Source organism: Bathycoccus prasinos, assembly GCF_002220235.1.
Source record: "Bathycoccus prasinos genomic : chromosome_5".
NCBI classification, from domain to species: domain Eukaryota; kingdom Viridiplantae; phylum Chlorophyta; class Mamiellophyceae; order Mamiellales; family Bathycoccaceae; genus Bathycoccus; species Bathycoccus prasinos.
In genome coordinates, this window is record NC_024004.1 from 680230 (window position 1) to 702499 (window position 22270).

Sequence of the window (22270 nt, forward strand, 5' to 3'; positions counted from 1 at the left end):
CTCAGTAGAAGAAATTCAACCATAATATCTTTTTGTGCATCATAAACGAGTTTAAGAAGCGCGGATATGTGTTCATCATTGCCAAGTCGTCTTTCGTTTCAAAGAAAAAAAATGCGCGCAAAGAGAATATGCTTACCTTCGGGATCGACGCGTTCTAATTCTCCGGCTTCTACCCAAAAGTGCTCGATGAGAACGTGTGTATCGTCTTCCGGTGCCGGCGGTGGTTTCATGATTCCCTGTGTATTTATGGTGTAGAGAGAAGAAGAAGTTTATACGGTGTTAGTACTACGAGGCACAACAGCAAAAGATGTGCGGGACAAGTCTTCCGAACATTCATAGAGTCGTGACCGGAATAGGTGTATTGTCCAACAATTGAATATACCGCAGTTTCTAGACCGAGCACGCCATGGAATATTGACAAGCTCAGCGCTTAACTGCGGATACGAACAAATCACGATGATAATAATAGCGCACACTTACCTTGATCGCCTTGCCACCCAACAGATGCTTATGCATCAATTTTTCTAAAATCTCTTGACCTTCCTTTTTTAAAAGCGTCAGGAATGACATCGAGAAACCATCCATCATCGCTCTTTGGACGCCATATAACGGACTCGCCGCAGAAACGTACTCTAAAGCACGCGCCAGGGTTCTAAGTGAATATCGAGGCTTTTGATCCGCCGAGTCTAAGAGAACCGTGTGCGCCGCTCGTTTCGCTTCAACGTAGAAGTCGACGATTGGGGCTATTACCCCACTCGGAACATCTCTTAGATATCCACGAACCAAGAGCTGCAAATCTTCTCTGGATTCCGTTTCTCCGCAATACACCTCCGCAAAGCGGTGTTTCAAAGCGGGGGGTAAGTCGCGTTTACCAACATCAGTCGCCGGATTCATAGCCGCGAACAGACGAAACCGTGGGTGACGATACACTGGAGTCGCATCCCCGCGCTCGGAAAGAACAACGGAGCCTTTACGCGACTCTAACACGCCATTCAGTCTTTCGAGTGTTTCTGCAGGTGCTAAATTGATTTCATCGAGAAGAATCCAGTGACCTTCGCGTAGTGCTGTGACTAAAGCACCTTCTACAAAGGCAAAAATAGGTCCACCCCCAGAGGACGAGGCCACGTCCCCAATCGCTCGTTCGGCTACGACTAAATCCCGATCAAACGATTGCCAAGATTCGACGAGATCGTCTGAAATCGTGAATGCAGGCTTTTTTGAAGCTTCTTTTTTATTTGTGCTTCCCGCTTTCTTCTTCATAGCAGCGCTTGTTTTTTGACGCTTGTTACTGGTATCGGCAACTGACGAGGTACATACTTTTTCATTTTTACCCTTCTTACCAGTAGTTTGTGAACGCGTTGCCCGTGTTGTAGGCGCGGCAACTGCAGGTGTCGCTTCCTCCATGACATCGTCATTGGTGGGGAGTTCTTCTCCGTCTTCAGTAGAATCAAGCATCTTATCTTCGTCATCTTTATCGACGACGGACGCCACGCGATCCACGCCGGCACGGAACGCCTTCAACAAGTGTATCCATTTTCTTTTTTCTGCAAATTTAGACACTCTTCCTAGAAATTCAGCGTTAGATCGACTCGGGAAAGTTTCTCCAAACAACTCAAGGAACCGTTTCAGTAACGGCAAACACAAATGTCGCGCACCGGCTGGTCGGAATCCTCCAAGAAAATCACTTGACTCTGATTGATTGGAAAGATTCACAACCGTCAGTGGCGCACCAGTTAAACGCGCAAGCTCTTGAACCAGAGCAGTTTTACCGGTACCAGTTTCCCCTACGAGAAGAGCGGGTTCGTTCACTGAAACCGCGCACGAAACTCTCTCGAGCATTCTCAGCGCGTGGCCCGTTTTTGCAAAATTCCGAAAACTGCCCACCGTATCCTCGTTTTCTTCGCAAGGTAACATGGTGCGTCCAACGCGCACGCTATCTTCTGACGACAAAACATCCGGTTTACGAAGTAAATCTGTCGTATTCGCAGTCTCTTCAGGATTTAATCCCCAAATTTCAGCAACCGCTTGTAAAGCTTTTCTTCGTCCGATACCGGGAGGCAAAGCGCCTAATAAAACATCAGCCGCTTCGTCATACATCGCCTGGCGAGTTTGTGGAGGAGGCGCTTTACCTTTCTTCATGAGCTTTAGTTCCGCTTTACGCAAAGCGGCAGCTCTTTTTGCCCAACGGAGTAAATCTCGAAGAGTGAATGTCCTACCCACAGAGGCTCGAGACGACGACGCGGCTTCGCTGGACGCTAAATCTTCCAGAGATGTCATCTTTTCCGCATCCTCCGCTGCTACGTCTAATTCGTTCGTATCGTCCGTGTGAACGTTCTCGACATCCATCATCATCACGTATTTGTCATCGTCGGCGTTCGCGTTGTTGTTATCAAATCGTTCGTCGCCTAAACCGGCTAACCGCGTCACATGGCCTCCGCCTTGGCCCACCAGAGTCTGCGCGACTCTCATCGTCTTAAGCATGCGTCTCTTTACGTCGACATCGCCGAATTGCGGATATATTTCCGCGAGTATTCTGCCAGGCTCCTCGCCGCTTGGTTGTTCTACGCTAACACGAGTCCATAAACCGCTCAACGGATCATTCTCGCGATTGGAAACTTTGGACCCGCCCACCGTGGCAGATCCAAACAGCTGAAATTGGGGATGTGCTACAACAGTTTCACCTCTACCGGCAATGTATAGCTTACGTTCTTCCAACAGAGGAATTAAAGCCGAGAGAACTTCGAATGGAGCGACGTCCACGTCTTCAATCAAAACCCATTTCCCAGATCTTACAGCTCTCGTGAGCGACCCGGGTTGCCATTCGAATTCTCCCGGACTTGCTCCGCACACGTACGCTCCAAGGAGAGATTTTGAATCTGTATGAGCATCAAAGTGTAAGACAACGACGTCGTTATCTTCGTAAGATCGTCCGAATCTTCGGGCAGCTTCACGAAGCGTCGCTGATTTGCCACACCCAGCCGGTCCTTCGAGTAAAACGGGCCTATTTTGACACAAGGCGTACGCGACGGCAACCAAGTTACGTTCTGCGGACGGTACTAAAACAAAATCCGTCGCGATTCTGCTAACCTTCTTCTTGTTATTGTTCATCTTACCACTTGTGGAAGCCCTGTTGTCATTTCCTCCATCATCATCATCATCACGTTGTGTGCGTACTTCGATGGCGCCTAAGCGTTCGTATCCGGGCGCCGCAGGTATGCCCTCTTCTCGTACTCTTTCACTCTCGTCTTCTAGCTCTGTGCACTCCAGAGTATGGCTTCCTTCTACTTTGAAACTACTATCATGTTCATTCTGTTCTTTTTCGCAAACTCTGGGTAGCAAAAACGACGCGCGTTCAATCCGAAACGCCGTTTGGCGTTCCTCCCACTCTCGTTGGAACTGTGCCAGTGTCACTTCGTCTTCGTCAATTAAAGTCTTCTTTCTTGCCGTGTGCACCGCATCGTCGCTCAAACATAAAGCTTCGCAAACTATTCCACACGCAATCCATCGAACATGAGCGTCTTCGTGCGTCAAAAATATCCCACATTGGCTCCAATCCCAGGAGGCGCCAGAAATCGCTCCTTTCTTACACCCAAAGCACTCGGCGATATCCATTGAACTCCTCAAAACCATCCGGAGATGCGCGAATAAATCCTCCTTGCTTTTGCTATTCTTTTTCTTCGTGTTACTCGTCGTCTTCTTCGTCGTCGTCCTCGCGGCTTCTGCAGCTACTCTCGAAAACACCGGATGCTTCTCCCTCGCTAAAACTCTCTCCGATATCAACTGCCGGCAGTGCGGCAGCAATTTCGCCACCGATATCAACGCGCACATCCCTCGCTCTCTCTTCTCCACGTCGCTCGTAAATCGCGCGTCGTTTGCATCATTCATAACTTCCACGGCTCTCGCAAGCACGTGCAAAATCACTCCGCGCAAACACGAGGCCAAGACGATGCTCTCTTTCGCGTCAGAGCTGAGCAGCATCTCGGCGGCGGCAGAGAGCGCATTTTGCTCCGATACACTTTTTCTGTTCGTACTCGTATCCTCGTCGTTTGACAAGAGCGCGCGTAAAGCATCAGACGTCGACGAAGACGCCGGTAAGCGTTTCTTCGCCAGAGATAAAGAGGTGAGCAGTGCCTCGAGGAGAGGAGATGGGTCGTTCGGTTTTCTTTTCCTCGTCGTCATTTTCTTCTTGATGCCAAAACGTGTTTGGGAGAAAATTTAATGAAGAAAACCAAAATTAAATGTACGAGTACAGCACAAAATGTGCATCCGCGAGACGAAAAACGCGACCGGATTTTTAAACGTAAACGTATTATATATGGTATTAAAACATCTTTTTTTTATATGTGTGTTGTGTGATTAATTTTACGCCTTCTTTGGCTTGATCTTATCGGAAAACGCCGCGCACGCCAACGCGGTGAGACAGATGGACATGGCCACGACGCCGTTCGTGTACTCTTTCGGCACCGTCATGGCTTTTTCGCTCATCATGAGCGGGATTTGCAACAAGGCGACGGTCGCCATGCGGTAGAGAGCGAAGGATTTTTGCTCGTTATCCGAGCCGGACATTAACATGAAGTAGGTCATCATGTTGACCATGAACCACATGCTCGAGGTGAACACGTTGATGTCGTAAAAGACGGAGTCTTTAGCTCGGCAGAATCCTCTGCCTTGGCAGGCGATGTAGTTCTGCGATGGGAAATCGCCCAATTGAAAGGTCGTGATGTAGAAGAAGAAGCACGCCCAGTAGATGATTAAGCATCCGTGAGTCAATCCTTTGCAACCTTTTAAGAAGTGTCTTTTCGCAGGTTCCATGCCGCCCGCCAACCCAGCGCTCATCACAAATGTTAACGCGAGCGTTAAGAATCCGCCCATGACGTGTTCCTTGTGAACAAGCTTACCGCCGAATTTTTGGGAGGAGAAGCACGCGTGCACGGCCAACATCAACATGTTATGCATGATTTGACCGTTGCAAACTCTTTGTTGCACGGCTTTGCTACATTTCAACGCCGCGTAGAGCAAGTCGAGCGTCATGACGAACAAACCGAGACCTCCCCAATCGCTCGCAGATTTTCGCATGGCGTTATTCTTCTGACCAAAAAACTTCTCAGAGAACGACGGCATTCCAATTCGGTCCCCGAAGAACGCGGTTAAGTAGAAAGCGCACAACGCCGCTTTCAAGAGTAAAACTTTTTGTAGTTTGGTGTATTCTGCCATCATTTTTTTTTATGCTTGAGTGTGTAAATAATTTGTATCTGTAGTTTCAGAGGAGAGATGGTCAGTCTCTAATAATGAATCACCATCGACATCCTCCGCACGCGCGCGCCGAAAAGCGTCTCTCTCTCGAAAAAGAAGTGGACAAAAGGGGCGCGGAAAAAGAAAGCTTTTCACGAACGCGCGCGGGGAAACATCACACACAATTGTGTCTCAATTATATTCTCTCGTTGAAAATTTCCAATCTGAGCACAGAAAATTAAAAGAAAGCCGAAACGCGTCTGTTGGTCTTTTTTGGAGAGAGAAGAGAGAAAGAAAGAACGCCCGCAAAAACAACGCGACGACGAGAGAGCGAGAGAGAGAGAGATGATATGTGTGTTTGTGGTGTCGCGCGTGATACAAAAAAATCACCACACGTACCGCAACAAATGAAAGTGAGGAGGAATTGGACTAGGGGAATATTTTTCTCGTTCCCCCTTTACTTTTTTTTGTTTTGGAAATTCTTCTCGAAACCAAAACACAACAAACACCAACACGCGACGACGATGCGCGACGACGAGCACGACTGAGACTCCTCGCACACACAACACTTGCACGAAACAAAAGAATGTCACCACCGCTGGGGCCCCAATCCTCGCGTTCCTCGGAGTATTCCTTCGCGTTTTTCGGGACAAAGATGAGGGAAACAACAACCGGTGGTGGTGGACGAGAACAAAATCACCATCACGAACAACCACTTTCGAAGAAGTTTAAGAAGAACAAACAAAAGGAACAACAAATCGCCACGGACGAGCAGGGCCGCCGGCGCTTCCACGGCGCGTTTACCGGAGGGTTTTCCGCGGGGTATTTCAACACGGTCGGGAGTAAAGAAGGGTGGCAACCGAAACAGTTCAAGAGCTCGAGAGCGAATGACGAGAAAAAACAACAACAACAGACGATGGAAGATTTCATGGACGAGCAGGAATTGGAAGAGTACGAGAAAGGGAAGATGAGGACAAACGCAGAGTACGACGCGTTCGGGAAGGAAGGGGAGGTGATGGCCGGATTCCGACGGATCGAAGGCGAAGAAGAGGAAGAGGAGGAGGAAGACGGAACAACCGGGCGGCGGATGGCGTTCGGTACCGCCGCGGCGGAGGAGAGGACGAAGCGAGAAGAAGAAAAGAAGCGAGGGTTTTCAAAAGCCTTGGCGAAAAGTATACTCGACTACGTGAAACCAGTCATTAGTGGCATCGGGACGAAATTGTTGGTGAAAATGGGATGGAGAGTCGGGAAGTCCTTGGGGAGACGTAAGAAGAAAGTGAACGGTAAAATCGTGTTCAAAGCGACGAAAGAGGACGAGCAGGCGTGGAGAACACGGTACGGGCAACAGCTGGTGTCACTGTTAGGAGGAGGAGGAGGAGTGATCAATGTTAAAGATAACAGTTGGGGCATCGGGTACGATCCGTACGCAGGAGCGGAAGAATTTCGGAAAAGAGACCAACACGAGTTGATGAAGAAAAGAGAGCGATATTCGAAAGAAGGCGAGAAGAAACAGCGAGGCGCGGCATTTGGGTTAGGCGCGTTTGAAGTAGACGACGATATGAACGTATACGACGAAAGACCTAGAGAAAAGAAAGCGGAGTATACTTTTGAATTAAACTCCGAGGACGAGGAAAAGGACGACGACGAGAACGATCGATTCGGGCGCGGAGCCGATCACCGGCAAAAAGACGCGTTACGGAATCCTTTAGGGGTAAAACGGTTACCGGATCGTGCAACAAGAGACGCGATCGAAAGAGGGCATAAGTTCCCAGGATTTGTGGAGAGTGATACGGTACCGGAAGAAATAGAGTGGTTTCAAGCGCCGGAAGTGCCGAAAGAGTTTAACGAGCGACACGTTTTCGATACAGACGGCGTTACCAAGGATACCATCGATAAGGAAAAAGAAGAGGACGAAGAAGAAGAATTACCGCCGCCGCCGCCTCAAATGCGCAAACTTTCCGAGGAGAAACGTAAAGTCATCGAATCGTTGGCGCGTTTTGTCGCGCGAAACGGCGAGGCGTTCGAGAAGTTGGCGAAACAAAAGCAAAAGAAGGATAAGAAATTTTCGTTTCTTTTTGGCGGCGAAGGCGCGAGCTCGTACGCGTACTGTTTGAAAAAAGCAAAGTTGGAAGAGAGGAGAAACGCGCGGATAGTGTTGGCGAGCGCGAAAGAAAAGATTGCGCCGTTACTTTCCGCGGCAAAAGGGTACGACATCTCGAAACAGCAAAAGCACGACGCGGAGTCTCGAGGGAAACTTTTAGGAGAAGAACCTTTGAAACGCACGGTACCGCCGCCGCCGCCGCAACCACCATCAGTCCAAGACGAAATGATGAAAATTCCAGCGCGAGGTCAACCAATCGTCGATGACGTCAAGAAGGTCAACCTTTCAGCCGCAATCAATGAAAAAGATAAAAGTCAGATCTTAGCGACCATGTCGAATATGTTCACCACCTCGGGACATATCGTCAACGCGGAAGTGCCGTCTGGTGGTTTACAAACCGCTAAAGAACTCGCCAAGATTCGCGAAGAGAGAGAGAAACTGGAAGCTGTCGAGGCAGCAAACTTGAAGAACGTCGAGAAAGAGCGAGATGCGCAACGCGAGGCAATGTCGAGGATGATTGTAAACACGAGAACGACTATTCCGTGGTCGCCGGCGTTACTCTTGTGTAAACGCCTCGGTATTCAAGACCCGTACGCCGGACGCGAACACGCGCGACCGTCAAAGTTCAAAGCGAGCTTTAAAACAGAAACTGTGGATCTCCTCCCAGAGACGACGCAGATCCGTTTGGGAAAGCAGCCAAAGCTCATGTCAAAAAAGGAAAGAGAAGATATGACGAATAAAAAGACAGACGACGATGACGCAAAAGTGGTGAAGGCGCCAAAAGATGATCAAGACGATGTGGGAGAATTGGACGCTCCAGGCCAGTTGATGCAAGTGCCTCCACCTCCTCCTCCCTTACCTTTACGCGAGAAGCCGATGGATTTGTTCAAAGCTATTTTCGAAGACTCCGACGATGAGGAGGAGGAAGAGGATGAAAGTTCTTCCGAAGAGGAAGAAGAAGACGAAAAGGAGCAGCAACAACGACAACAACAACAACAAAGAGAGGAAGTAGAAGGAGACCTCGACAAACCGATGCCTCCTCCGAAATTCATCCCTAGACCGAAAAAATCTGTCGAATCACTTCCTCCTCCACCACCGCCAGTTTTTGGAAAAAAGGAGGAGGAAAAGCCCCCTGTTTTCCTTGGATCTTCCGCGTTTGGAAAGAACAAGAGCGATAGGAAACGAAGTTCTGAAGATGATTCCGACGACGACGACGACGACGACCGACGACGCAAACGTTCGAAAAAGAAAGAAAGAAAGAAGAAGAAAGAGAAAAAGAAAAAGAAAGAGAAAAAGCGCAAAGATAGGAAAGAGAAGAAGAAAAAGAAGAAGAGAAGTCGACGAGATGAGAGTTCATCGAGTAGCAGCAGCAGCGATAGCGATAGCGATAGTTAAATTCTAGTAGTAGTTAGCTCCTAAATGGAATCTTCGTCCTCATCGACGTCGGCGACATCGTCTTCTGCGATGCTCCCGGTCCATTCACCAAAGCCGTCTTCGGACTCCGTCACAGAAATGCCACTTTCCTTTGCGCGCGCCAGAAACGAACGGACTTTTTCCCTCTCTTCTTCCGTCAACTCTTTCATCAAATCTTCGTCTGCGTCGTAGCTGCTTTCCTCATCATCGTCATCGCCGCCACTAGCGGTATTAGACGCAGGAACGGTTTCATATTCCGTCGTCGGTTCAATACTCGCGCCGACAAAGAAAAATACGTTGCGCAACGCGTCGATGCGCATGTCGCTCACGCAATCTACGAACGCCTTGGCGCCGTCAATTTTAAACTCTTCCTTCGGGTCCAAGTGGCCAAACGCTCGAACTTGCACAGAATCTTTCAAACTGGACATGTGAACGAGATGTTGTTTATAACGCTCGTCAATTGCGCGTAAAACCCACAGACGTTCGACATCTTCGAGTTCCTCTCGGATGTAATCCAACCTCGCCAGGCGCGCGAACCGATCTAGGTATTGCTGAATAGCCGCTTCGGAGAGGTACGCTCTCAGTTGCCTCGCTTTCTTCGCGTGCCGTCCGGAACTGAATGCCTTGACGACATCTTTTGAAGAACTTTCTTCTTTTGGCGGCTCTAAGCGCTTTTTTAATCGTTCGGAGATGGCATCTTCTTCAGCTTCCGGTTCCGTGTCGGCGACGGAACCGGATGAATCGGTTTTCTCTAATCCGCCGGCAAGTCCTGAGCCATCGGCATAGGCTAAGTTTACGCCTGAAATAGACGCTCTCACGGCGACAGGATTTGCGTCTAAGGGCGGCATGCGTCTCGGTTCTGGTAACGTTCTCGATCCATTCTTATCGTCCAAGTGTAACAAAGCGTCTTTCAAATCTGCCGCGGAGACGCCGGGCAAATAGTGGGGGTGAGGAGATACCGGTTCGTTATTGGTCAGTCGGAACCTGTCTTTACGTCCAGCGAAAACTTCTCTCAACAAATCCATGAGCAATTCAACATTCCAATCTTTCGCTGGGGTTGAACCGCTCACGTTTGCCGCGACGCAATAGTTGTCCACGATGGCGTCAACGTACCTAAACAGACGCTCGCGCAAGGTTTGTTGACCGCCGACTAACACCATTCTCCGTAACTCGTATACCGCGTTTCTTTGCGAATCTAACACCCTATCGGCATCGAACGTCGATTGCCTTCCCGCGCTAAGATAATCTTCGATGTTTTTTTGGATGCCTTCTAACTGAATGTCGACGAGTGATCCGTACATCGGCTCCTCTGGCGCCAAACCGGCGAAATCCCACGCGCTCGATTGTTTCGACATTGCCGGGCTGTACGTGCGAATCATCTCGTCATCTAAGGAGAGGCAAAATACAGTCGAACCGGGGTCACCTTGTCTTCCCGCGCGACCTCGCAGTTGTCTATCGATGCGTCGAGACTCGTGTAAAGCGGTACCGACGACTTGCAAGCCACCTCGACGAATAACCTCCTGCGACTCGAGCTTGCACAAACGCGCGGTTTCGCGAAGCGTTTGTTCGGCAGCAAAATCAATCGCAATTTCAAAGGGAACTCTTTTCTTTTCTTTCTCGTCATTAATTTCCTCGTCGTCGTCTTCGTTGGTGTTTATCCCTTGCGCTTCCCAGCCAGTCAGCAACAATCTTTGCTTCTTCTGTTCCTCGCGTCTAATTTTCTCTCCCGCTTTCTCCACCGATCGAACCAGCATCTCGTTCGCCGAATCGATATTCATCGGTCCCGCACTCTCGCACGCGGCTTTAGCGATCAACCTCGCTTGTTCCAACGCTATTTGCGCGGGTGTTTCCGATAAATTTACCGTCGCTAGCGATTCTGAAACGCTTTGAAACGCCGTTTCGCGTTCTTCTTCTAACACGTCCCCTAGCCCGAGCGCCTCGAATAAGTGCTCTTTCATCGCTTTTCTCGCTAATCCCTCCGCGTTACCTCCAAGTAAAATATCCGTACCTCTCCCAGCCATGTTCGTCGCAATAGTAACTGCACCTAATCTGCCGGCTTGTGCGATCGTTTCCGCCTCTCTCGCGGCATATTGCGGACGCGCGTTGAGTAAGTTATGCGCGACGCCTTTCACCACGGTATCGTCCGGCGCGCGCCATAAATACTCGTCTAAAACCATCGATAACGTTTCCGAATCTTCTACCGAAGTTGTTCCGACTAATACCGGTCTACCTTCGTAGTGACAGGATACGACAACATTCGCGACGGCATTCCACCGGGTCATCGCGTCTCGGAACATTGCCGTCGGCGCATCGACGCGAGCGTTTGGCCGGTGCTTCGGCACGACGATGACGCGCAAGTTGTAAATAATTTCAAACTCTTCGGCTTCCGTTGTCGCCGTACCAGTCATTCCAGACAATTTTTTATACAGTTTGAAGAAACATTGGTACGATACGCTCGCTATGATTGCGTTTTCGCTGTGAATTTCCACTTTTTCTTTCGCCTCTACGGCTTGGTGTAAGTTATCGTTCCATCGGCGATTCATCTGTACCCGCCCGGTACCCGGATCGACGATGATCACCTGATCGTCGCGAACGATATAATCCACGTCTCGTATGAACAACGCTTTTGCTTTTACGGCTAAAATGACGTATTTTCCCCACGGGTCGACCGGGTCCCACAAATCTTCCACGTCTAACAAAATCTCCGCGTTCGTCATGCCTTCGTCGGTCATTTCGATTGTTTTTTCTTTCCTATCGGCTTTGTAATCCCTCCCTTCGACGAGACTCTCTGCTATTTTCGCCGCCGCGACGTACCTCGGGCCCTCGTCCATATCGGATGGACCGGTTATTAATAACGGGTTCCGTCCTTCATCGATTAAAACTGAATCGACTTCATCCACGATGGCAAAGTTCAAAGGTCTCGTCATCACTACCAACTCGTCTACGCTCGTCGCCATGTTATCTCTCAAATAATCAAAACCAATCTCTTGGTTTGTCACGTACGTGATATCGCAATCGTACGATTTCCTCCTCTCTTCCGGCGAGTCTTCGCTCAAAACGTATCCAACTGTTAGACCTAACGCCCCGTGAATCTTCGCCGTCGTCAACGCGTCTCTCTCCGCTAAATAGTCGTTCACCGTGACGATGTGCACGCCTCTCCGACTCAACGCGTTTAAATACGCCGGCAACGTCGCCACCAACGTCTTACCTTCCCCGGTCGCCATCTCTGCGACCACACCTTTATGTAACAAAGCTCCACCAACTAACTGCACGTCAAAATGTCTCAAACCGAGTTCTCTCCTCGACGCCTCTCGAACCGCCGCGAACGCTTCCACGAGCACGTCTTCCAGCGTCTCCCCTAACCGTAACCGCGCTCGAAATTCCAACGTTTTCGCTCTCAACTCCACGCTCGTCAGTTTTCGCATTTCCGGTTCGAGCTTGTTCACCGGGTTCACCACTGTTTCGTATAGTTTTTCAATCAATCGCGTGGACCTTAACGTTTCGACGTCGCTCGTTTTCGCGTCTTCTTCTCGAGGTCGAACCGTTGGAATCTGAATTTTTTCTTCATCTCCTTCGCGTTCCTCAGAAGAAGAAGAAGAAGAAGAAGCGACCGGTCCATTTCCTCCTCTTCTCGAAAACTCAAAGTCAATTTCCAAATCCTTTTCGTTCGTGAGAAACTCGTGCTCGAGGTCGTCGTCGTCTTCTGCTTCTTCTTCGTTTTTGTTCTCATCAATCTTCGCTTCCATCGCGGTGCGACGCCGGCTTCTTTCATCATCATCATCATCAAAAGCAGCAAAAACGCTCCCCCGGACAGGTTTCGTTCGCCTTTGCCTCCTCCTTCTCAAATTTGAGAAGAGATCATTACGAGAAGAAGAACAGTACGAATACCGCGATTGTTGTTGGCAGCGCGCAGAAGCGCTCATTGCGTATTCTTCTTCTTCTTCTTCTTCTTCTGTGTGTTGTTTATTCTATACGACGTGTGTTTCGTGTCTCTCTCGCCTTTTTTTTATGAGAGTCGTTCCAACACAACAAAGGAGAGGAAGAAAAACGCAGAGAAAAAATATTTAGGGTTTTATGACAATTAGGGTTTAGGTAAACTCTCTTGGTCTTGTTCTTTTTTCTCTCTTTCTCTTTGATTCTTTTTTGGATCTTCTTTGGAAAGAAACACCATACAAAATGCCAGTCGTGATGCGCGTTCTCTCTCCCGCGAAGATGATCTCTTCTTCTCTCTCGTCGTCGTCGTCGTTTTCAAGAAGCGCGACGACGAGTTCTTCCTCGAGGTATTCTACTACGACTGCTCGCAGTCACGGGAGAACGACGAGTTGTTCCACTTCGTGTTCTTCTTCTTCTTCTTCTTCTGTATTCTCGTCTTTGTCTCATTACGGAGGACTTTTACCCCCCAAGAGAAGGAGGAAAAATCAGATCTCTCTCGCGACCAGCGCGAACGTCGAACCGTCGGACGCACCCGGCGAAGGCAAAAAACGGTTCCCTCTCCTCGCCGAAGAGAGCAGACACTCGCGCTCGGAACCGAGGAAGTACAAACACCCGCAAAACGAAGGGTGCGCGGTGACGTATTCGTTCGATACGGATGCGTTCGGGAACTTTAAAGTGGTGGAGATTCGCGAGGACGGGGTGGTGAAACCGATGGACGCGCCTGGCGAAGGGAAGAAACGAGCGCCGGAAGCGATGCAGGAGAGAGAAAAAGACGACGGGTGGGACGCGAAGAAAGGACACGGGTTGATGTTCGGGTACGTGGAGGAGAGGAATCCGGATAACGCGTGTTAGAATTCAAAGAGATCAAACGTTCCAACGTGCTGACTGTGTATATACTACTTGTTTAGAGCGAGAGAGAAAGAGAGGGTAACGCCTTTATTCTTCCGTCTGAATTTGAAAATGTTGTAAATATAGATAATTTAATATCGTTATTGAGTGTTAATGGTACGACGACCGACTAATCTGCGGCTATATCTAATCTTCTATTTCTACCCTTTTTATTGCCTATCGTCGTCGCTCCCCGAGGCCGAAGAACCGCCTTGAATCCACTTTTCTAAAAGTTCGTCTCGTTTTCGTAATCTGGCGTCGGCCCAATTTCCGTCCGCGTCGGTGCGTTCCTTCTTCCTTGTATTCTTCGTTTTGATGCCACTCGGTATGTCCTCTTCCGTATCCTCCTCCTCGTCGTTACCGCCAAAGCGACTCTTCAACTCTCGTTTCCTCTGCTCCTCTTTTTCCTTCACCCTCGCCATCTCCTTCACCGCCTTCTTCGCTTTCCTCTTCGTCTCCACGTCTGCCTCCTCGCTCTTGGAAAGTTCCTTCAGACGAGTTTCCACCGATATCTGTATCAACTTTTGCCTCTGCATCGCCTTCCCGGCTTTACACTTCTTCCCGCCCGCGCATACAATTTTCCCTTCGCCTTGGCACCGTTTACACGCCTTCCGCGACCGTTTCGGTTTCCCAATCAACGCCCCAGAATTGTCCCGCGCTTCATTGTCCCACTCTATGTTTTCCTTTTGTTGCCATCCCGCCGCCCACTTCTCTCGATTTTTCAATTCAACCAGTGGAACTTCAATCGTTTGTTCGCGGTCGCACGTGGCGGATAACGTCACGAATTTGCTTCTCGTCTCAGAATCCACTCGTTTCGCCGTCGCTTCGAAATGTCTCCACCCTTTTGTTCGCAGAAGCGCCGTCCAATTGGTCCCGAGAACTTTGTCAAAGTTGATGGAATTTTTCGAGGAGAAGCCGCCAGAAGGGAGCGAGCCGAACCCTTCGCACGTTTGGCACGTTTGGTATCCCGTATCTGAGCACCGTTCGCATTGGAACGGAGACGACGCTTCCTCACAAACAACATTAATGGAATACGTGTTGCAATACCGGTGTCTTTTATTAAGCAAAAGTTTACGACGGTTACTTTTAAATAATAAAGGAGGAAGAACAGAGAACGCGGAGGACAGCGACGACGCGCGCATATCTCTCTCTTCCGATAGATAAAAGAGCGCGTAAGCGCAAGTGGTAATAACACAACAAAACTTAAATGAAGAAGAAATCTTTCTTAAAAGGACAGAGTAAAATGTGACTCCTAAAAATATGACTCCTACGAAAGGACGCATGAAAGCGCAAACGTCTTGACGAAGTATCGCGCGTAATTTGAAACGCGATGTGGAATGGTACCGTCGGAGAAGACGACCAGAGTCCAAAGGCAAGACCTGTTCATTGCGGCTTTGAGTCGCGATGATACTACTACTCCTCTTCTTCTTTCATCTGCTTCTTTTTTTGGAGCGGCAACGGAGGAGGAGAGAAGGCGCGAGCGTTCGAGGAGGACGCCGAAGGTGTTCGCGAGGAAGAAGTACATCCAGCGACGGTCGGAGAAGGAGACGTCGTGGAAACAGGCGCTGACGAGGAATGTTAAAGCGATGGCGACGGTTTTGCTCTCGCGTTTGCTGTAGATGTTTCGCGCGAAGAAGTCTCGGAAGCTGACGTGGAAATTCCACCACAGCGTTCGAAAACTGGCGAGACAGTCGTAGAGGAAGAGCGGCGTGTCGTCGGCGACGTCGGTGAAGAGCATGGCGTGAGCGATAACTCTGCCTAAATTGAATGCAATTCGGGAGGTGGCGAAGATGTGTAAAAGTCTCGAGAGAAGACGTAAAGACGACGACGGTGGTGCAGATAATATCGTTTGACTTGTAGCCAAGAAATTCGAAACCAGAAACCAACCGAAAAGATCCAACGCGTCCTTCGCGAATTGCCGCGCGACACGTTTAATAGTGTTTTGCTTGCTAGCAGCATTAAAGCGACGCGTGGAGGATATCTTTTTCAGACGTTTGGAAAAAGTATCAAAACCGCCGCGTATTAACGGTCCGCACTGAAACAAAGGCGCGAAAAATACGTAATGTAAGAACGTTATCATGTCCCCATCATCCGTAGCGTTCTGGTTGCCGGCGGTCGCGGATGATAGGTAATAATCAACGACGCGTAGTACGACGTATCTGGCTGCACGAAAAATGTGGAAGGAGGTCTTGCCATACATGCCATCTAAAAGTGACGAACCGGTAGTATCGATGTGACCAGAAGCAGCCAAGAGCGGAGTAGAAGTGTGCTTGCGTTCCAACTGAGCAACGCACGCGAAGGATACGCACGCGACGGGCCAGATGAAAGACGGTTTTCTAAACAGACGCGGTGCTTTCTTCCTCGCTCTGAACGAAAGCACGCAGCATAAAATTAACCACGCTGCTTTTGAAACGCCATGCATCATCACGCAGCTCAGCAGACCAAACCAAGCACCTATCAGATTGATGGATTCGTAACGCTGCGCGCGAGTTATCGCGAAGACAAATTTATAGAGGAGTAAAGATATGAGTTGAAAAGGAACCAGTACATATAACCACTCATTCGCTCGATTGTCGTAAAAGTGCGGTATCACGCGTGGTTGCTGCGCTGTATTATCCGCGAGCATTTGATTACCGTTATGTTGCGCGGCAAATAAGAGTAGGAACAACGCTGCGAACCGCGCGCTCGGAAATCGTTTCTTCGTCGGCGTCTCGTTCTTGGTGGCGATGATGCTATTGTCGTTGAAGCATTGATCATAGTCGTCGTCTAATGCTCGCTTTACGAGTACAGATATGTCTCGCGCGTTCGTACACGAGAGCAGATGATAAGTATCCAAAGTTATTTCTAACCGTTTCGTGATTTCGATTCCAATTTTTGTAAATTGAACGGACGTTGCCCCGAGGAGGGGCGTTCGAAGCGTCCTCGCACCTTTTCCATCGACACTTTCTTGTCGGACGATCTCGAGCACAACTTTATCGATTTCATCCGTTTCATCATTTTCGCCGTTTTCGTCAGCGTCATCTTCTTCAGCGATAGCTTCAATCCCTTTTTCAATGTATTTTCTGCGGACGGCATATCGCCGAACTTTACCGCTCGTCGTTCTCGGCGTCGAGCGCGGATACGTCAAAAGAACCTCGAATCGCCTTCTGGGAAATTCACCGTACGTTTTGAGTACTTCACACTCGATTTCGCGACGAAGTGCATTGACGGATTTAGATTTCGAAAAAAACGCATCGGATACTTCGACGACGAAAACAATTCTCGCGCTTTCGTGTTTTCCGACGCCGAACGCAGACGCCGAGCCTCTCCGAACGACATTTTGAACCGAACACATCGGCCCCGCTAACGCGACGCGTTCAAACTCGTTCGCTTGAATTCTCGACGACGCACCTTCGCGAATATTATTTGCAAAGAAAGAGATGTCGAGAATATCCACGATGCGTCCGAGAATAAACACGCGTCCGTCTTGGAGAACGAACCCTTCGTCTCCGGTAACGACTTCCTTTCGATGAAAATTAAAAGTCGCGCGGGTTCTCGCTTCGTCGTTTACGTACCCGGAGCAAACGGAACGGGTATTCGTAATCACGATGCGACCAACTTGACCTGGAGCTTTTACCTCACAATTTGAATCAAACTCGAGTATTTTGAAACAGTTTCGCGTATTCACGCCGACGCAAGCGACTTCAATGAACGGTTCTCCATTTTTTGCTTCTTTTGCTACGCGAATGTCTCCGGACTCGAGCGCGTCTCGATTCGCGCGGAAAAACTCGACGTGATGTTCCGTCGCGTACACACAAATTTCGGCCAATCCATATCCGACGCGTAAACTTGATCTCTTCAAACCGTATTGTTGAAACGTATCGAAAAAAACGTTCACGGTTTGCGAACGTACAGGTTCGGATGCGTTCAACACGTGACGAAGTGAGTGCAATCGCAACGTTTCCGCGTTTCTCAAATCGCTCGAGCTAAACTTCCTCGCGGCTAACGTGAATGCGAAATCCGGCGCTTGCGTCATTGTCGATTCGTATTTTGACATGAGTCGGATCCAAACCGACGGATCTTTTGCAAAAGCAATCGGGCTGATAAAAACACACGTCGTTTTTTTCGGAAGTAAACTCACGTCGATATCGTCGTACCCGCACGCGATTGTCAACGGAACGAAAAAACCGCCGATAAGCCCCATATCGTGATATTGAGGTAACCACGAACACAGCGAGTCGTACGGATTCGTTTTGAACCCTTTTCGGATGGCCGCGCAATTTTCAGTTAACGCTCGATGCGAAAGAATAACGCCTTTTGGCTTCCCCGTCGATCCGGACGTGTATTGTATGAACGCCGTCGCTTCGGGATCGCGTTTCCAAATCGGCTCTTTTTCCTCCTCCTCGTCCTCGCGAAACTCACTCGCCGTCTCGAATTTTGTCTCAAATCCATCCACCACCCACATCTGGCAGTTCAACCCGTGCGTGTCCAACAATTTCAATCTCGTCAACTTCAACGCCGTCGCCATCTTCGAACTGCACACGACTCCCGCGCATTCCTTCGCCAGCGTTTTCAAAAACTCGTACCTTTCTCTCAGAACGTCTCTCGCTGTCGTCATGGGATCTATCGGATACACCACGCACGGTACCACGCTCGCACGCATCAGCGCCAAAAATACCGGAAACCAATCAACCCCAGGTTCATAGAGAAATATCACTCTTTTATTCTCCTTTTCTCTCTCCTCCATCGTCCGCGTCGTCCAGGAAAATGTCTTCTCGGAGTTGAACATTTTCGCCAGCTTTCGATGCCTCGAACGCATATCTCTCGCCGTGAACTTCCTCTCTTCTGTTTCTTTTCCCGCCGAACAGGACACGTACGTGTACGAAAACGCATCGTTTCCTTTCAAAAGGTTCACCCAGTGATCTAACCCATCGATTGGATGCTGGTAATCGTTTATATCATCATCGTCATCGGTCATTATTGTTGTTATGAAACGCTCGCTTTTTTTTCTCTTTGAGTATTTTTTCTGAAGTAAAAATATTCGTATGGAATTTAAGCGTTGCGTAAAAATAATAATGGAGAAGGGTTTTGCGCGCGCGTGAATTGTTTCGCGCAGGAAACGAAGATATTCCAAATGTGGAGAATACGTTTGTGCTTTTCGCGTCGCTGCCTGATTCATGTTATTACAAGTTTTGTTCTCGCGCCGCCGTTCGATTTTACTCTTTGCCTCGCTTCGGCCGGCGCGCGTGTCTTTTACGACGATGAGGATGATGACGATAATGCGTCAGAGTTCAATCATCAAACTCGTCACTGTTTTCATCGGCAGTGTGTAATGTTCCTCCTTCATAAAGCCAACCATCTGGTAAAAGGCAGTCGTTGTCGAGGAGGTATTGTAAACATTCGGTTTGGTTGTTCTCGTGCGCTTCTCGTAACACTTCTTCGTTCCAAGGCACTTTGGCGGTTTCGTGCAAGTACTTCAAACAGTCTAAGTGGCCGAATGCGGCTGCATACTCACACGCATACTCGAATTCATCATACTTACGTTCAACAAGATACTCGAGTATGTGGAGATGACCCTTTTCAGCCGCCCTTGCGGCAGTACTCGAATCCCAAGGCGCTTTCGCTTCTTCGCGTAAGTATTTGAGTACCTCGAGATGACCGCCACCGGCAGCCCATGCACACGCCCTCCCATCGATATGACACCCATTTGCAACGCAATACTTTACCATTTCCATATAACCTTGAGATGCGGCTTCATTAATCGTCCCTTCATCCCACTCACACTTTTTCTCCTCTCGCGCCCACTTGAGCAACTCGAGTTTATTCGTTTGAGCAACTTTCCAGCAGAAATATGTTTCGTCCATCTCTTCTTCCGCATCGTAGTCATACTCGTCCCACGGAAAATGCTCCCACGCAACTTCCAAAGTCGAAATCGACGACATCTCTTCAACTTTAAACTTCTCTTTCAACTCCTTCTTGCGAGATGATCTCTTAATCAACTTTCTCGTTTCACTGTTCACTCCGTGCAAGAATTTCACATCCGTCCTATTCAACCTCGGCAAAATATGAGTGAAAGTTATATCGTCGCACTTCACGACCACATCCCACAAAGAAGAATCTCTCTCGTCCCCTCTCCGTCTTTTCTGCGCTCGCGTCCTCACTCCCACTCCCAATAATAGAGTCGCAGCAGTCGCAGCATCAGAAGAAGACATCTGTGCGCCTCTCGTTGTGTTCACTCTGACGGGGAAAAACTCTGGGGAAAAAAGATATCTCACGTCTTCATATCTTTGACGCGTTTGTTCTTTCTCTCTCTCTCTCGCTCTCTCTTTGCTTTAAAACGCGCGCGTTTTGCACGACACCCGAGAAGCGAGCAGCGCTGATATACCGAGTCATCTTCTCGGAGGAGAGAGATTGAAGCTGTGCGAAGATATTCGTAAAGAAAGGAGTTTATGATGACGATGACGATGACGACGGGGATATCCTCGATTGGAACCAAGAAGAACAGCATTAACCGCGCGAAGGTGTCGTCGACGAGAAGAACACGAAGAGTCCGAGCTGCTCTTTCCAGCAGCGGCAGCAAAGGGAGCAACTTTGTGGTGCGCGCGTCTTCGTCTTCGTCTTCTCCTTCTGACGACGAGAACAACTCTTTGGGTATTAAAGATACGATCATCGTCGGTGGTGGTGTCTCTGGGTTGTCCACGGCGTTTACGATGAAATCGAAGAACGCATCGTGCGATATCATGGTCACGGAAATCCGAGACCGCGTCGGAGGGAACGTGACCTCGAAGAATGACGGTCAATACATATGGGAGGAAGGACCGAACTCGTACCAACCGGGAGACGCGGTGTTGAAGTTAGCGTGCGACGCCGGGATGAAGGAGGATATCGTTCTCGCGAACCCGGATTCGGATAGGTACGTGTTGTGGGATGGGGAGTTGAGAGCGTTGCCAAAGGATATACCGACCGCAGTGCTCGGGGATTTTTTGACCTGGCCCGGGAAGATTCGAGCTGGTTTAGGGGCGGTGGGTATTCGCATGCCGAAAGAGGAAGGTAAGGAGGAAACGGTGAAGGAGTTTGTATCTAGAAATTTAGGCGAAGAGGCGTTTCAGAGATTAATTGAACCGTTTTGCTCGGGCGTGTACGCCGGTGATCCGGCGATGTTGAGCGCGGAAGCCGCGACGGGTAGAGTTTCGGTATTAGAGAATAAAGGTCCGTGGCCGGGTTTGTTTCCGGGCGCGTTGAAAGCGCAATACGAAGGCGCGAAGAAGAAGAAGGAAAATCCGAGAGATCCGAGATTGCCGGTGATTGAGGGTCAAACGGTTGGGAGTTTTAAAGGCGGTTTGCAAACGTTACCGGAAGGATTGGCGAAGCAGTTAGGAGAGGGCATCGTGAAGTTGCAGTGGAAGCTGATCAAAACGGAAAAAACCGAGGACGGTCTGTTCTCTTTGACGTACGAAACTCCAGAAGGGGAGAAGAAAGTGAAGGCGAAATCCGTCGTGTTTACGCAACCGGCGTACGTGGTCGCGGATACGGTGCGAAGTATCGCGCCAGAAGCTGCGAAATCGTTCGAGAAGTTCTACTATCCACCTGTTGCGTCTGTCACCGTCGCATACAAACGCGACGCGTTTAAATTAGACGGCCGTTCAGCCTTGCCTGAAGGCGGCTTGACCGGTTTCGGTCAACTCCATCCGCGAACGCAAAAAGTGCGCACGCTAGGCACCATCTACTCCTCCTACTTATGGGCCGACGACGGACGATGCCCTAAAGACGAATTCATGATCCTCAACTACATCGGCGGCGCCCGAGACGTCGAAATTCAAAAACTCAATGAAGACGAACTCGTCCAAGCCGTCCACGCCGACGCTTTAAAAACCATCTTAAAACCAGACACGCCGTTGCCGAAAAAAGTTGGCGTTCGCATGTGGTCCAAAGCTATCCCGCAGTTTAACCTCGGTCACTGGAAACTCTTAGACGAAGCTAAAGAACTTTTGAAAAAAGAAAAGTGCAGCGAAGAGGACGGTTTATTTTTAGGCGGAAACTACGTCGCCGGCGTCGCGTTTGGCCGGTGCGTCGAATACGGCGTCGATCAAGCCTCGGACGTGTTGAACTTTTTAGATAAGCAGAGACGAACCGTATAATAATATTATAGTACTACTTTATACTCGTACAAAAGCACACCGATACCGCGTGCCACTGAATACACGTTTCGAAGCTCTTCTTCTTTTTGTCCTTCTTTTCCTTCTTCTTCTTCTTCTTCTTCCGCGCAGAGTTACGCTCTCGTCTGCGAGTTTTGCCTCCGATTTTGTTTCAAACACCTCATTATAAAGGAGCTCGATTTCCTCGGATTTACGAATATGGGCGTCCCTAAATTCTACCGATGGCTGAGCGAGCGGTACCCGATGCTGAATCAGCAAGTCAACGCGGCCGGTGTGCCGGACATTGATAATTTGGTACGTGTTCTCTTCGTCATCGTTTCTCTTATCGATGATGTTGTTGGTTTTATCTACTAAACCCGCGCGGTTTAAGTGCAATTTTGCGCGGGAAATTTGTGATCGCACAACGGGGAAAATGCGATGTAATTTCTGTTCTTTCAAACGACAGAGAGCGGATGACGACGACGACCAAAACGAGACATCAAAAGTGTTCGCGCGTCGTCGTCGTTCATCGCGTTTCTTTCTGTTCCTTTGACCGCTTTTTCCGGCTTCGAAAGAGAGACGGATATGA

General features: G+C 49.2%; 10 protein-coding genes across 10 annotated transcripts; 4 read left to right on the forward strand and 6 right to left on the reverse strand.

Moving 5' to 3' along the window:
* Positions 1–98: 98 nt before the first annotated feature.
* Positions 99–4179, reverse strand: Bathy05g03680 (predicted protein; the record flags this gene model as incomplete). The annotated part of the gene is made up of 2 exons (XM_007512860.1): positions 99–236; positions 481–4179. The coding sequence occupies 2 exons, from the start codon at positions 4177–4179 to the stop codon at positions 99–101; spliced, it is 3837 nt and encodes a 1278-aa protein (XP_007512922.1).
* A 183-nt stretch (positions 4180–4362) lies between these two features.
* Positions 4363–5217, reverse strand: Bathy05g03690 (predicted protein; the record flags this gene model as incomplete). The annotated part of the gene is made up of 1 exon (XM_007512958.1): positions 4363–5217. The coding sequence occupies one exon, from the start codon at positions 5215–5217 to the stop codon at positions 4363–4365; it is 855 nt and encodes a 284-aa protein (XP_007513020.1).
* A 670-nt stretch (positions 5218–5887) lies between these two features.
* On the forward strand, positions 5888–8640 carry Bathy05g03700 (G-patch domain-containing protein; the record flags this gene model as incomplete). The annotated part of the gene is made up of 2 exons (XM_007512844.1): positions 5888–8519; positions 8582–8640. 2 exons carry the CDS (start codon positions 5888–5890, stop codon positions 8638–8640), a joined length of 2691 nt encoding a protein of 896 aa, XP_007512906.1.
* A 108-nt stretch (positions 8641–8748) lies between these two features.
* Positions 8749–12669, reverse strand: Bathy05g03710 (preprotein translocase subunit SecA; the record flags this gene model as incomplete). Its single annotated transcript, XM_007512829.1, has 1 exon — positions 8749–12669. One exon carries the CDS (start codon positions 12667–12669, stop codon positions 8749–8751), a length of 3921 nt encoding a protein of 1306 aa, XP_007512891.1.
* A 289-nt stretch (positions 12670–12958) lies between these two features.
* Positions 12959–13531, forward strand: Bathy05g03720 (unknown protein; the record flags this gene model as incomplete). Its single annotated transcript, XM_007512898.1, has 1 exon — positions 12959–13531. One exon carries the CDS (start codon positions 12959–12961, stop codon positions 13529–13531), a length of 573 nt encoding a protein of 190 aa, XP_007512960.1.
* A 206-nt stretch (positions 13532–13737) lies between these two features.
* Positions 13738–14709, reverse strand: Bathy05g03730 (predicted protein; the record flags this gene model as incomplete). The annotated part of the gene is made up of 1 exon (XM_007513066.1): positions 13738–14709. The coding sequence occupies one exon, from the start codon at positions 14707–14709 to the stop codon at positions 13738–13740; it is 972 nt and encodes a 323-aa protein (XP_007513128.1).
* A 125-nt stretch (positions 14710–14834) lies between these two features.
* On the reverse strand, positions 14835–18725 carry Bathy05g03740 (AMP-dependent synthetase and ligase; the record flags this gene model as incomplete). Its single annotated transcript, XM_007513268.1, has 1 exon — positions 14835–18725. The coding sequence occupies one exon, from the start codon at positions 18723–18725 to the stop codon at positions 14835–14837; it is 3891 nt and encodes a 1296-aa protein (XP_007513330.1).
* A 112-nt stretch (positions 18726–18837) lies between these two features.
* Bathy05g03750 lies at positions 18838–19758 on the reverse strand (the record flags this gene model as incomplete). Its single annotated transcript, XM_007513076.1, has 1 exon — positions 18838–19758. The coding sequence occupies one exon, from the start codon at positions 19756–19758 to the stop codon at positions 18838–18840; it is 921 nt and encodes a 306-aa protein (XP_007513138.1).
* A 246-nt stretch (positions 19759–20004) lies between these two features.
* Bathy05g03760 (protoporphyrinogen oxidase) lies at positions 20005–21684 on the forward strand (the record flags this gene model as incomplete). The annotated part of the gene is made up of 1 exon (XM_007513261.1): positions 20005–21684. The coding sequence occupies one exon, from the start codon at positions 20005–20007 to the stop codon at positions 21682–21684; it is 1680 nt and encodes a 559-aa protein (XP_007513323.1).
* Positions 21685–21900: 216 nt separating this feature from the next.
* Positions 21901–22056, forward strand: Bathy05g03770 (predicted protein; the record flags this gene model as incomplete). Its single annotated transcript, XM_007513198.1, has 1 exon — positions 21901–22056. The coding sequence occupies one exon, from the start codon at positions 21901–21903 to the stop codon at positions 22054–22056; it is 156 nt and encodes a 51-aa protein (XP_007513260.1).
* Positions 22057–22270: the final 214 nt, after the last annotated feature.